We start from the raw sequence: 15,538 nt of genomic DNA, 5'->3' as shown, positions 1-15,538 counted from the left end.
ACGGATCTCTTCCGGCAGGCCTTCCCAGAATAGAGAACCCGGCCTTAGAAGAATGTCTGGGAAAGATACTGCTGCTCCCACTGATTGTTTGCGGGTGTGATGTTGCTGACTTTTTGGTCAGTTTTTAACTTGTATGTTTGTTTGTGTATTTTTTGTTTTGTGCCTTTTTAAATACTGTATTGGATTTAATACTTTTTTAAGGAGGGGAGGGTATTAGGGATTTTATATGTTCTGTATTTTTAACTTTGTTAGCCGCCCCGATTGTTCTCAGAGGGGCGGGATACAAATAAATTTTATTATTATTATTTATTATTATTAAGACACAGATAAACCACCATAGGCAATGGGAGCTGGGGTGTGCAGAGATTTCATATGACTAGTCCTGCAACACCCCCCAAAGTTTTATTTAGGAAAAGGGTGGGAGAAGGATTTGTGTGAATGTCTAGCAACTGAACAAACCCATTTCAGATATTCTGAATCCTTTATCTAGCAGACACTGATGAGCTGGAAGTGCAAAAATCATTTTTGAATCATCTTTACCTGGAACTATGGATGAAGCTATACTCCATGACATACCTCTGATTCTGATGCTGGTGAATATAAGCAAGCATTGTCCTTGTAGTTTCCTGCTGCAGCAATGATCACCACTCCTGACTGGACCATCAGACGACAGGCTGTATTGAGAATGTGGCTATAGCTTCCAGCCAAGGGGAGCAAAACTACCAGAGGACTGTAGGGCTGGATAGCCAAGGTCTTTTTAATAAATTCCAATCCTGTTATGCAGAGGGGTGAAAACATGTTTGGAGCATGCCTCATTCAAATGAGAAGTAAAATGTGTATCTTTCACAGCTTATATTCTTTGAAGCAAAAGAAGAGCATATGTGCTTTTAACGAATGAAAGAGCTTTCCTACACTCATCTGTTCTAGAATGAAACACACAAAGACATGAAAATGTCTTCTCAGTTTCTGTTTCTATCTGATCCAATGCAGCTGCATATTAGGGAAATCTGATTTATAGTATAAAAAATAAATGTTCATATTGGAGTCTATATATACCATGCTGGTCTATGTGATCTATCCACCAGATGCTGTTTTTCAGAGAGGCCACTGAAATATTTAGATAACTGGTGGGTGACCAGATTCACCACTATTACAGCTTTTTGAGTATGGGAGTCTTCATAAAATACTATCCTTTATCTATAGTGTCTCAACGGAATTTTTACTTCTGTTTCTGCAAATCCCAGACATGACTTGAAGAAAGCAAAACACCAGAAGCATCCTGTGAGAAGCTGTAGTTGCCACTGGTCAAAATCTCCAAAGCTTTGGCCCAAAGTAAATTTTGGTCTCTTATTTATTTATTTTTAAAACAGCTATAAGATAAAGAGTCAAGTTCATGAGAACCAGGCTAAATGTCTAGTTCCACTCTAATTAAGACTCGTTTAGATTATTTCCCAAGGTGGTAGATTAGCAACAGCTGTAACTCCCTTGCTGAAACAGCTTCACAGGCTCCCTGTTTGCTTGTGGCTGCAATTCAGAGTGCTGGTTATGACCTACAAAACCCTATACATCTTAGCTCCAGACTATTTGAAATATCATATCTCCATATGTGAGCTTGCTTGAGTTTTAAGGTCTTCGGGGGGGGGGGGGGCTTTTTTTTGGTCCCACTACCTTCATATTTGGGCAAGAGATAAGAGAGGGATTTCTCAATGACTGCTCCCAGGCTGTGGAATATTCTCCCAAGGGAGACAAGGCTGCCGTCTCCCTGCTCTCCTTCCACTGACTTGTGAAGACATTCTTATTTGAACAGACATTTGCTAACATAGGCTTGGTACAGACTGGCGCAAAGTGCTGGCCTGGGGCTGATTTTAGGGCTTGGGAGAGTGGAACATCCGCACACTCGTGAGCCCTACCACACCATTATGACATGCCCACATCCACACGAGGGTCGTCATGATGGCATACACACAGCGTAGCATCCAAATGGTGTCATCAGCGCATGCGAGGACACCAATGGCACCACGCAAACACCCTAAGATTTATATCCCACTCCAGGAGGCCACGCCATTTGGTTGCTGTGGTCTCCGTCGGGGGCAAAAAGAGGCGGCATATCACCATCCCCTTTTCCCCATCTGTATACCCCCTAATTAGCTATGCAAATAGACCCTTTAATGGGGGACTGCTATTGTTTATTGTTACTGTCACATTTTTAAATTATTTTACATCATTTTAAAGTACTGCTGTTTTAATATGGTAGTTTACTTAACTGTATCATTATAATGTATTGTGTATAAAGTATAATGTATCAACAGAGGGTTTCTAAAAACATGTATCTTATTTTAAAGCATGCTGTTGAGCTTCCATGCCAGGAGAAAAAAGGAATATAAATTATATAAATTAAATACACATTAAGAATCTTATTGGTCTTCTGCAGATCAAGTTCCAGAGCTGAGCTTTGCCATGGCAGCAGCTACTTACCAATCAGAGTGCCACTCACAGTGCCTTTTCCCTGGCAATTGAGGACCCGGAGGCTGCGAACACTGGCTCCTTTAGCAACACCAGCATCCCTTCCACTCACAACACCAGCCATGTGAGTCCCGTGGCTGTCACATTTACTGGCCTGCCAGAGAGCACAAAAGTGTAACTACCCAGTTGTTTCCAATCTACAGACACACATAACAAATAATAATCCTTGGTGCCCCTATGCCCACCTGCTTACTGATGCCCCACTGTTGATCCCCATGGGGCAAAATGCTGTTTTCTTTACATCGTAATTTTGTAAAGAACTGAATACATTTGTTCCCTCTCTTGCTTTCTCTCTCTCATAAACAAGCATTTGTTTACACCAATTCTATGCATATACTCCAGCCAATCTAATAATCTCTGGGTCTCTCCTACTAAGGCAACCTCTAGTAGCTTTAAGAGTTCTTGATTTATACCCTCTGCTGCAGAAATAAGACATGTTGGTATTCACCATGACACCTCAACACTTGAGAGAGCGCCTCACCCTATATGTTCTTGCCCAAAGATTGAGATTGGGGGGCTCATTGTGTCTCACTAGTGAGGTCAATATTGGGACATGGGAAAGGGCTTTTTCAGCCATGGTGGAGGCCCAAGTGACACCAACTCTGATTTCATTTAGGCACCACTAAAAGCTTGGCTGTTCATCAAGGCCTTTGAGCCTCACTGATGATCCATCTCAAACACTGATGTACATAGTTTAAAAATATTAATCTTTAATCTGTTGTAACATGTTTTTTTAGTGTGTCCAAATTATTATTGTTGTTGTTTTAAACTGTTTAACTTGTTTGTTTTTCATTTTATGTATAAGCACCCCTGAGATATTTCTGATACAGGGTGGGGTAGAAATAGATTAACTAATTATTATTCCCTGGAACCTACACACCTAAGTACTAATGCAGGGACATAGCCAAGGGGGGGGGGTTCTTGGGGTCCGGACCCCCCCTTCCATTAGAACAGGGGTAGGCAACCTTTTTGAGCCGGGGGCCGGGTTGCTGTCCCTCAGACAACTGGGGGGCCGAAGTGGGGGGGAGAGCTTCCACCCTCCGGGGGCGGGGCCGCATACCAGGGGTGGAGCTTCCACCCTCTGGAGACGGGGCCACATGCTGGGGTGGAGCTTCCACCCTCTGGGGCGGGGCTTTCTCTGCTCCCTTTCCCGACCTCCAGCTGTCTGAGAGACAGCTAGAAGTGGGGGGATTGGGAGAGGGGGTGACAGGCACGCGCCTGCTCCTCCTGCCCTTCCTTGGCCCCCAGCTGCCTCCCAGAGAACCAGTAGGGGCCCATGAGGGGCAGGAACAACAGGTGCACGGCCCCTGCTCCTGTCCTCGGGGCTTTGCCAGGCCTGAGGTGTCCTCCGAAGGACACCTCAAGGCTGCCAAAGCCCCGCGGGGAGGAGGAGGCATGTGCCTGCCCTCTCCTCCTTGGCCTCTTCCTTCGGCCGAACGGGCTCCAAGGGGCCCTTTCGGCCAAAGGGGAAGGCCGAAACCACTCTCACTGTTAAAGCAGACCTTTTAGCATTGAAAGCACTGAAAATACACAGAAATGCACTTTGGAAAGTCACACTGTCTCACCTTCAGAAAGACTGCATGTCCCACAAACTGACATATCATCATCACTACCACTCTCATTGTAAAAGCACACCTTTCAGCATTGAAAGCACTGAAAATACACAGAAATGCACTTTGGAAAGTCACACTGTCTCACCTTCAGAAAGACTGCATGTCTTCTTCCTACTCCTCCTCCTGCTCCTTCTTTCCTTCCTCCTTCCTCCTCTTCTTCCTCATTCCTCCCCTCCCTCCCTCCCTCCCCCTCTTTTCTTCCTACTTCTTCCTCCTCCCTCCCTCCCTTCTCCTCCTGCTCCTTTCTTCTTCCTTCTTCTTTCTCCTTCCTTCTCCTGCTCCTTCCTTCCTTCCTCCCTGCTCCTCCTGCTGAGGACCCCCTCCTCCTTCTCTCCAGGCCCGCGGTTGTGGTACAACCGCGGGCTTGGGGAGAAGGACGAGGGGGACCCCCGCCTCCCTCTCCCCAGGCCCCCGGCGCCACTGCCTCTCCCCACACTCTGGGAGGGCCAAGGCTTCCCCACAGGGCGGGGGGAAGGCCGGCGCCGGCTGCCCCGGCGCTTTCCCCGCCCCTCAGGGAGGGCAGAGGCCGGCCCTGAGGGGCGGGGAACGGGTGCTCCGGCGGCGGCAATCGGCGGCAGGGCTGGCCTGGGGCCACTCCTACGGTGCCCGCGGGCCGGATGCGGCCCGCGGGCCGTAGGTTGCCGACCCCTGCATTAGAAAAATGAATGGTTTGTGCTGCTGCGCTGCTGCACTCAAGCCCCATTATAATAGTGGCACTTAGTCTGGACCCCCCTTCCTAAAATCCTAGCTACGTCCCTGACTAATGGCTATTAAAGATAAAAAGCAAATTAAATTCCACAGGCCTTTTTGTTTTACTAACTGAATTACACCAGTCCTTTATAACTGGCAAATGTCATATTCTTTTTTAGGAGTGAAATCGCCACTAGTTATTAAAGGTGGACCATTTTCATTCAAATATTTCTGTATATTTGAGTTAAATATGTAAGACCTAAAACTCAGGTTCAACGTGAAAATTGCCCTAAGAGAAAGCGCACAGTAACTGTACACAGGGTATACATGGCAACAAGTAAAACATAAGAAACTGATCAATGATACTAGAAGAAATATTCCACAAGCACACATAAAGGGTCATCAGGCCCATTATTGGGTGTCAAATGTGGAGAGGAAAAAATGGGGAGCTAACAAATTTTAATTGAAATGTACTATCCTTTGGCTCTAGATATGCTGGCTCCAAGCCAGTAGTGGAGAACTAAAGGGGTGGGGCACTGAAATTCTCACCCTCACAATCCCTCAAGGTGCCCAAAGCCATTGGCATGACTGACTTCAATAGTTTCAGGTCCCCAGCCAAAACATTGGTTGGAGCTTCTTCACCTGGTGCTCAGTCCAGAACCGAGCTTTGCTCCTCTTCCTCTATGAATAGGGAAGGAGAGGATGTAGTGAAGCATGGCTACTATCTGCAAACACTAGCTGAGATCAGTCAGCTTCATTACACTCTCCCAAAGGGATGTTTGCACTAATCCCAAATAAAGGATGATCTCTGATCAACACTAGAGATTTATCTCCCCAACAACCCAAGAAGGCAACCCCAGAACTCTAGGCCATGCTACTGCAATGACAGAGACAGTGCAAAAAATGAGTATGTGCATAAATTTCCACAGCACATAAAACATCCAATCCAAGATGACACCACTGTAGCACAACCACATTAGGAAATCTCCATGCAATATGCACAACTAACATCATAGTGGAAGATTTCCCCACTTCACACAGGCTGCTGGACTAAGGAAGAGAGGGATAGATGAAGATGTTGGCCAGGGAAAAAAAGGCCTCAGCATCTTGGACACAGTAAAAGACTACAGTCAGCTGAGCTCACTGTTGAAATTACTATGTACAGTAGAAGAGTTAAAGGAAATGAGGCCCCACATGCTGCTGATGGTCCACAAACTTTATTATCTTAAAAAGCCCAACACATTTTGATCTTGCCACAAATTGGCCTTCTTCAGGGGCTATTACCAGAAATTTCTGGAGTTGCAGTCTGCACTCTCAACGAAATGGACACTCTGAGTATTAGAAGGAAGTATTAGAAGGAAGAGTGTCCATTTTGTTGAGAGCACAGACTGCAACTCCAGAAATTTCTGGTAATAGCCCCTGAAGAAGACCAATTTGTGGCAAGGCTGAAACACATTGGGCTTTTAAAAATAATAAAGTTTGTGGACCATAAGCAGCACATGGGACCTTGTTTCCTTTAACTCTTCTACTGAAATTACTATGTACATCAGTATTTGAGATGAATTCATCAGTGAAATCAGGATCCATACAATTAACACCATTCTGAGCTTCAGATAAGAACTTGGCCACTTCCCATGCCTCCAGATCAGATAAAGGTCACTCTAGCTGGGGATAATGGGAACAATAATTCAATAAATCTGTGGGCACCAGGCTGGGGGAAGTTGCATTAGACCTCAGTATAGATCTCCACAAGTGCAGTGTTATGAAGAAAACAATGAAGCTGACTTGATGAAACCCAGAAATTTAATTACAGTCGACCCTCCTTTTTCGCAAGTGATCTGTTCCAGACGCCCTCGCAAAAACTGAGTTTTGCTTATATTCAAGCTCCATTGGCTTGAATATAGGTGTGCAGCTGCGAGAGTGTGCGGGCACATGCCTTGGGCATGTGCCCCATTGTTTCCCCCTCTGTTCATCCCTCGCGCATAAGCAAGGGATGCGAGTTTCAAAACTGCGAGAACAGAGGGAGGACTGTATACCTAACTATGATGAAACACCATCACTGATCCAGCAAACCTCCTTGAAATAGTCTAGGATTCAAGGTGTTGTATAATCTTTATTCTAATAGCAACACATCTTGATACTGAATCTAACAACAGACCTAATGGACACAATTTCTGGTTTAATTTTTGGATTTTTCAGTTTCTTCTCTCATCCCTATTTTTTTATAAATATGAAATAAACTGAAGAAGAGTTACATTTCTGTGGCATATTTGATGGTCCTAATAAATGTATAATCCCATTGTGAGACACTCTCCCGAAACTGTAACATCCACTTTTGTTTTTCATTCTATTCCTTTTCAAAAGCAGTACTGTATAGGACAGCTGATGCTGTCTAATGCTGACATACCTGGCGATGAAAGCGAGTGCCATCCTCTTCTGGGACATTCTCAAAATCGGTTACAAATGCTCTACCTTCTATTTCCCGGTGGTTGCTTTGGATGCCAGTATCTAGCAGATACACTTCAACCAGGTCACCTCTATCTGCGGAGAGACTGCCAGTCAGTCATGCCAAGAGGAAGTGTACACATGGCTTCTGCTGCAACATTAGGAGTTTTTGCCATCCCTGCCTGCCTGCCAATATCACAGGATGTTTATCTTGCATGACCAACTTCCAGTGGGAGCTCATCCAATTTTATGAGTAAACTGTCCAGTAAACAACAGCCCATGAAAAGGAAGGAAAATCAGACTTAACATGAGTTTCTCTTCTATTCTGCCGAAGGAAAGCAGTTTGAAATGAACTGACTCCTGTGCTCCTGTGTCAGGAGGCCAGTATAAAATCTTCTTAGCTCAGAGGTGAGATGTGGACTGTGCCTCCACAATCAAGATGTAAGTTAACACATTCTGAAGCCTGTGCAAGTCTTCAAGAAACTGTTAACTTATTCTAACAGCAATATCTAATCAGAAAAGAGCTTGGAAAAGTTTAGTTTTTTGGACTTCAGCTCCCAATTTTCCCCAGCCAACATGATCAATTGCCATGCTGGACTGGGACGGATGGGAATTGTGGTATAAAATAGCTTTTCCACATCTGAGACCAAAAACACAGAGAAATCACATTAGGGTCAAACTGGACATGTTTTCTAGGTATTTTGGACTTCAGCTTCCAGAAGCTCCAGCAAGATTGTCCAAAGGTCAGAAATTCTGGGAACTAAAGTCTAAAACAAATTGGAGGACCAAGTTTGAAAAGTGCTGACATTATCCTTGTGTAGCTCATATGACGTGTCTACGTGCATGTGCATCTCCACCCATTCCATATAGTGGAGACTAAAATCTAGGTATCAGGTTGGGGGTATGTTTTTTGGATACACTTTGGCCCTGCTTCAAATTCAGAAGCACACTCGCTCCTCCGACCTCCTGAATAGGGAGCATTCTAACTGGGACCTCAAGAAAAGCAAAAGATTAGAGTCCCTCCTCTGCCTACGCACCATAGTGACAATCCAGCCTGCTCTCCCACATCAACTAGAAAATTGGCTGCACGAGGACAGATAACCTGTCACACATTCTTACAGAAAAAAAAGAAATCTCAGTGGGGGAAGGCAGGGACTGAGATACCTAAGCTACAATATTTACAAGGCATGCAGAAGAAGAACAAATCTGAGGGTGCGAGGCCCTGCAAGCATGCATGGGTGGACCAAAATTAATGGGTGCAAACTGACTGCACTTCCATCACCATGGTTTCCACTCTCTTCTAGTTAAGTCCTGTTGTTGTTTTTTTCATTTGCATTCAGTGAGCCAAAGAAGTGAAAGATGGAATATTCAAAAATAGGAATCTATTCCTTCAAAGGGCAGAGGTTTTGGTCCCATCTGTCTGCTGCCTACCATTCATGCACTCAGAGCACTAGGTGGATTGTAATCCTTCCAAACTATTTGCAAATAATTTATATTTTATTGTTTCCCAAACATTTATCTTAGAAGAGCCTCAAATGATTAATCCACTAAACAATTTTTAATTAGACCAGGGTTGGCACAGATTCACCTGCTACCTATTCAGAAGCCCCAGCAATGATTGCAGCATTACTGCCTCTTACTGACACAATCCACCTGCTACCCTCTGTCTCACAAAACATCAGGCCAACCAGGCTCATATACCTAGAAGGACCCCACAGAGCCAGGCCTTTGGAGACTGGTCAATTCTGGAGTGTGACATTTTCTGAAGCAGTGGAGAAACATAATATGCCACCTTCCATGCTCCACGACCTAATGACAGCACCTCGCTCAGAAAACAGCTGAAAGCAGCAGGTCACTGTGCTTTGAAACAACTATTAGCTCTCTTGGACATCTCATCTGAGTCCATAGATTCCTGAATTCATATTTCTTTGGGAATGGGGCTTCTCCACATAATTTTTCAGAGGGATTTAGTGCAAATTCCATATCTTTGCCAACCAGCAAGGCAGACCAACCCATAGATGTAAACTAGGCAGCCAACTAGAATACTAAGTTCCATGGATAAATGTTTCCACTATGTAAATGTTTAGGAGAAAAGAGATTCCAACTGACTACACTACAGCAGAAAGCACACAGAGGCAGCATGGCAGCTTGGTGGTTATTCTGAGATACCTTGTGTTACTTTTGATTTCTGTCCCAAAACAACATGTTTTGCAACATGTATTTTGTGTACTTTGGTTGGTCTCATAAAGGTATCATTGTTTTATGGATTTTGGATGTCATTGTGTTTTGCTACATAGTCAACGCAGCTACCCCTGGATATGTTGTTTCAAAACAGTAAATCAGACCAAAACAATACTTTTGTGCATTAATATGCTGAGAAGATTTGGGGGTTCACTTTACCTCAAGTTAATCACCAATAGGTTGGATACAGGATTTAGTCATAAAGCAAAACCACTGAAATCCATAAGACTTAACTAAGCAAAGACAAACATAAGTTCTATTAATTCAAATGACCTACACGATCTAACTCATTATTTGCACACCTACTGCTTTGTAACTCCTTTTATCAACATGTTGGTGGTGGTGGTGTTGCTTCCTACTGAGTAACTCCTAGGCTACCCCTGAAGAAATGTGCAAATGGCAGAAGGAAAGATTGCTTACTGGGAGGGTTGTATTCATTAGAATTGTCATGAACTGGGACAATCCGGCCAAGGTTCCAAGGAATGCTCTGAGCAAACACATAGGCATCTTCTTCTATGTATTCCACATGTGGCAGCCTCAAAGCCTGCACAAAAGAAACCAGACAAAAGTTTGTGCAGCAAAATAATTCCTTTTTACAGTGACTATAAATACTAGTGACATACTAGGAGACATCTTGTATTTGAGTCCATTGCACACATTACATCACACACACACAAGCCCTTTCACCAGGTCACAGGAAGCCATGCCAACTGCAAGTATCCTGTGCATCCAATCATGATCACAAACCTTTTATTTCTTGTTTATCTCTTACCCACCTCTTCCCATGCATTAAGGTGGGCAACAGCAACAATCAACAGATAAACAATATCAGTTAAACACATCAGTTAAAATAGACAACTGCTCTGGAACATAAACATAATGCACATATCTTCAGGAGAAGTGCATAAAAAATGCAACAAATGAAGCATCCCCATATGCTATGTATAGGGGAAATCCCATGCAAAAACGTGGGTTTAAATTGGAAATAACCCACAAAAGCAGGTTGATTTTCACATGACATCATTGTTAAATTAATGTTAACCTGAACAGAAAGTGGAGGGAAAGTAGACAAAAGCTGCTCCTTTTTACTTTCAGAAAAAGGAGCGGCTTTTGTTCACATTCCGTTCGGGTTAGCACAAGTTCAACGACATGTGGGCAAACCAACCCGCTTTTGTTGGTTTTTTCCACCTTTTCAATCCCGTTTTTGTACGGGATTTCCCCCATGTGATAAACTCCTATATCTAGTCAACACATACATAGGATATTGCAACACACTGAAGACTGGTCTACACTGTTTATCTCCAATTGATGGTCAAGCACAGTTAGGCCACATCCTGTCCCCCAGTGGATTGCAACAACAGCATTTCCACTAGAAGGAAGGACGGAAGGATGGACAGACAGAAGTTAGGTCCAAGGCCTGAGAAGAGTTGTAGACCACTGTTGCATTTTGAAGCACTTCCAGCATCCTGGGAGATTCTGGAAGTTGGGTGAGGGGAAGAACTTTGCTTTGCTTTGCTCTGCTCTGTGTGTGGCTCTTGGGCAGCTTTTTATCCATAAGACTGTACCTGGGAATTTGTGGGCACAAAATATTACCAACAACCTGCCTATGTTTTTAATTCCTTCTGGGAATGTATATATAACATCATCCTTATTTAGCTACAAGTTCTGTGATATTTGGGGGAATGTTATACAACAAATATCATACTACTTCTGGTTTCACTTTCTTCATGGGAAAGTGAAGGTACTGCTCATGATTACCACTGGGAAATATTAGGTTCAAGCAGCAGACAGATTCATAAATCCTCTCACTTAACTATTTTAGAATGAGGTGAAATGAAACCAGTATTTGATGCAGAGTGATACATAGGTTTAACTTTGAATTCTTCCCAATCTAAACAGATCAAATGATCGAAAAACAACTGTAACATCTCTTTCTTTGGCCTGTTACAGACTGCCAAAATAAAGCTGCTTCGGGTCTCTTTGGAGGTATGCTGTTTAAATGATGCATGCATCCTAAGAATCCGAAAGCTGCACCAAAGCTGCACTCCAGTGCTTAGGAATGGAGTGTGGCTTTGGCGCAACCTCCGGACTCTTAGGACCCATGCATCATTTAAATAGCATACCTCCAAAGAGACCCGAAGCAGCTTTATTTTGGCAGTCTGTAACAGGCCATTGTAACCCTGAGTGTCTGCATGTTCTCATGGTGTCTGAGCCCTCACTCACCAGCCAGATGGAACAAGGAAAGGAAAAAGGAAGGGAAGAGGAAGGGAAGGTTGAAAGGATGGAAAGGAGGAAGATGTGGCATTTTGAAGTCTGAGCCCAAAAGATGGTATTAGAAAGAAAAATGAGAGGTTGAAAGTGAAAGGATGGAGGAAGGTAAGTGACCATGAGAGAAGGGCAAAGGACAAGGTCAGGAATGAAGGAGGAACATGTGGAAGGTTGAGGATGGGGAAGAAGAAAGGTAGGTGAGGCTGAAAGAAAGGGAATAAATGAATGAGAAAAATGGAAACATTAGAAAAGTGAGGAAGAAACAGCATCTGATTTATGAACACGCTCAGTAACCTACAGTTTAGGGCCTCAGATAATCCACATTCTCAGATTCCAAAAATCTAAAAATAACTGCTAGTATACATTGGGGGAAAGAGTCAGGGTCATGCTATGCTGGCTCTTAAATTTTAGAGGCCTCAGCATGTCTTAATCCTGTCCTGGGGAAAAGGGTAATAAGGCGGAGAAGAAAGTAAAAGAAGAAGGTGAGCAGCATCAACAGCATGAAGTAGAGGGGTGCGAAGCAAGCAGAAACAGGAAGAAACTTTGCTTCTATCCTTTATACCATAATCAATATCCCCATAGAAAATTATTTAAGCTCCCACTTCATTTTCATAAATATTTTCAGTATGTGTGACACGACAGACAGGGAGGAATAAAATGAATTAAACAAACATCTCGTTTCACCTCTATGAATCTTGCTTTATTTTCAGATTTCTCAAATGGCATCTTCCTTAATTGAAATTCTGGAAATGTTTGGACAGGTTCAATTGCCCTTTCAAAAAAAAAAAACAGGTTTCCTTCTATTCATTTGTTCATGCATTCATCATGTTTACACCCTGTCTTTCCTCCATGCATACCTCCCTTCCTTCTTAGTTTCTCTTCACAATGCTGCCAGGTGGTTCAGGCTGAAAAAGAGCGTGATCACCAAGCTTCCTGGATGAAACAAAATGACTGAGGTTCATGGCTGCACAGCAACTTTAATCTGAATCTCACAGGTCCCAGTCCATTGCTCTATCCACTACGTGATTTTTGTAATGGCTTTTTCCATTTACTCATGGTCAAAAGAACAAAAGCAATCGCAAACACCTTTGGTATCACTTCATAAATGTGTGTCATTTGCCTGCCTTACTTCCAGCTGCTTAGATTTTTTTTTTTTTTTTAGCTTACCAATAACCCAGTGAATTTAAACTAAAAGTCTACAGCCAATTATTCAACATATAGATAAATCCCTCTGATTCAATTCATTTACTCTAGCTGGGGCTCACAACATGATTCAAGCCAGTCTCTTGCCTCTTACCATGCTTTGTCATTGTAATTAGCTGTCAAGGTGGCTTCAATTTATGGTGACCTTATGAATAATGGATGACCATTCTGCCTAAAGTTCAATTTCCTGGATGAACTGGGGTCTGCAATCAGGTTTCCAAAATCCAAACCCACCCCAACACTCTAAACCAGCATGGCTCTCCCGAGGCAGCTGAGCTGCAACTTCCATCAGTCACAGCCACAACAGCTGGTGGAGAAAAATTATGAGAGGTGCAATCCAACAGCATCTGGAGGGAGACGCTGTCCCCATCCCAGCTCCAAACCACTGTACCATACTGTAGCAATGTAGGGGGATGGGGAAATGTCCACTATAGGTTGATCCTCCCTTATCCTAAATGCTTAGGACCAGAAATGTATGGGATTTGGGATTTTTTATTTTATTTTGGATTACCTGTATTTGCATATATGTAATGAGATATCTTGGAGAAGGGACCCAATTTCATTTATGTTTGATATGCACCTTATACACATAGCATGAAGGTAATTTTATACACTATTTTTAATAATTTTGTGCTTGAAAGAAAGTTTGTGTACACTGAATCATCACCAAGCAAAGGTTTCACTATCTCAGCCACTCATGGAAAGCATTTTGGGTTTTGGAACATTTTGGATTTTGCAATTCCAGATAAGGGAGACTCAACCTGTACTATGTTTTTCTATAGAAAATATCCTCTTTCCAAAAATGCACTTTTTCAGAAAATCAGTATCATGAATCAATTAGCATCAATTAGCACTTGATAATATATCAGTGAAATTAGTCAATTCATCCAGTTCTGGCCACAGGGGGAAATCATTTGAGATACCTTTACCCTATGTAATACCGGCATGGTGTACTTTGTTTAGTTTTGGATCCCTAAGCAAATCCAAATTTATTTAAGCAATTCCCGAAAACTCACAGCACTACCACATTATGTTTTTTCAAAAGACCCACATATTTTAATGTGCCCTTATAGGAGTTTATCACATGATTGAAATTGGAAGTATAATCCAGTGTCATCCTGAATGCAGTCATGCATATTCACGTTATTGCACGAAAGGTTATCACATGCGATTGCTGGCAGTCCGAACGCACTCCGAACGCAATCACGTGTCAATCCACAGTTAAGTAAATTCTGTCAACTAGCAAAGTCACAAACCCTATTCCTAGATAACGTATTGTGCTGTTGTTTGGTGTAATGTGCATGTCTCCTTTGGTCCTGGTTCCCCCTCCTCCAGAAAGGGGGGGGGGGGGTCCCATGAAGCCACACTGCCATTCTGCTTCAATTTTGCTTCCGCTTGTCCTTCAGCATTGCTGAGGCGAGGCGGGGGGGGGGGGGGGGCTGCTGCCTGCTAATTAAGAGGCATGGACCAGGAGCTATTGGATAACCATTATATTCACATTTTAACGCGACAAACATGAATATGTGCTCATTTTAACGTGAATAGAGCATGTTCTTTCAACCATTCTTCCCACCCCCCTCCAACCTCTTTTGTAAATTGTGGGGTTCCTTGCTTCCTCTCTCTCACTTGCCTAAATATGCTATGCTCCAGTCATCTGGAGTCTCACTGAGTATGTGCAAGGGTGCCAATTCACAATTAAGAACCCACCAATGTGATGGCTTACTTTGCACAGAATCTGGGTTGTGTTCAGGGAGGCCATTACAGCGAATTTAAGGTGTGATAAGTAATCACGTAATTGCGTGAATTTTTGAACTGACCTCGCTATCTTCTCTTTCTAAATTGAGAGCCTCCCGTCCCATGTGATATCCTCCAGAGTAAAAGATCCCAGTATCCTATGTTCAATTAAAAGTTCAATTAAAATCCAGATTTTCAAAAGTAATGCATTATTGGTCTCCTGTATGTTATGCTTAACCATCTTGGAAGCCAGGGCTGAAAGAAAGATGTACATTTTTTAAACAAAAGGCAACAACCTATAAATATGATAAAAAGAGGAACTTACCATGTGTAACACATCGCTACTCATTTTTACCACAAAGCCCTGGAACAGGTCCTCAAAGATATGGAGGATTTTCGTCAAGTAGCCATGCTTGGCTGCTCTAACTTGCAGATGCTTGGCTGTTCGTGATATCTGAGATTTAAGGGTTTCCTCCTTAAGCACAACAATATAATGTCCAGATAAGCGCCACGCATCCTGTGTTTAAGCAGAAAGAAACAGCGAAGTGGCTACAGGTACATTTCAACTGTGTTCATTTAACAACAATATATGCCTATAAGGATGCTCTGACCACAATGCAATTCTGGTGGAGAAAAGTCTGGGCTCTCAACCACACAGAGGTTCAGCAACACTGTGGAACCATGACCCAAGGAACAAAAGAACAGGAGTTTTTACTTAGCAGGACTGATGACATCTGGCACTGCTCCACAGCTTCCCTCTTCCTTCCAAGCTTATCTGCAATCTGCACAGTTAATAGGAGAAACTCCTGGGGAATCCTAAG

The 15,538-nt window shown here is 43.1% G+C and overlaps 1 protein-coding gene across 2 annotated transcripts in view; it reads right to left on the bottom strand.

Moving 5' to 3' along the window:
* Positions 1-15,538, bottom strand: part of PCSK9 (proprotein convertase subtilisin/kexin type 9) — a 37,420-nt gene that overhangs the window by 14,185 nt on the left and 7,697 nt on the right. For both annotated transcript variants that reach the window (XM_089515235.1, XM_089515236.1), the window contains exons 2-6: positions 15,043-15,234; positions 9,933-10,056; positions 7,234-7,367; positions 2,476-2,617; positions 577-773 (exon numbers count right to left, since the gene is read on the bottom strand). In XM_089515235.1, the coding sequence (XP_089371361.1) occupies positions 577-773; positions 2,476-2,617; positions 7,234-7,367; positions 9,933-10,056; positions 15,043-15,066 (621 nt within the window). In that variant the 5' untranslated portion in view covers positions 15,067-15,234. The remainder of the gene's footprint in view (positions 1-576; positions 774-2,475; positions 2,618-7,233; positions 7,368-9,932; positions 10,057-15,042; positions 15,235-15,538) is intronic.

This window comes from Sceloporus occidentalis, unplaced genomic scaffold (genome assembly GCF_023333645.1).
Source record: "Sceloporus occidentalis isolate IW3139 unplaced genomic scaffold, rSceOcc1.0.p SCAF_3, whole genome shotgun sequence".
Lineage (NCBI taxonomy): Eukaryota > Metazoa > Chordata > Lepidosauria > Squamata > Phrynosomatidae > Sceloporus > Sceloporus occidentalis.
The sequence above is the reverse complement of the archived record's forward strand: the minus strand, read 5'-3'. Positions and strand labels throughout refer to the sequence as shown.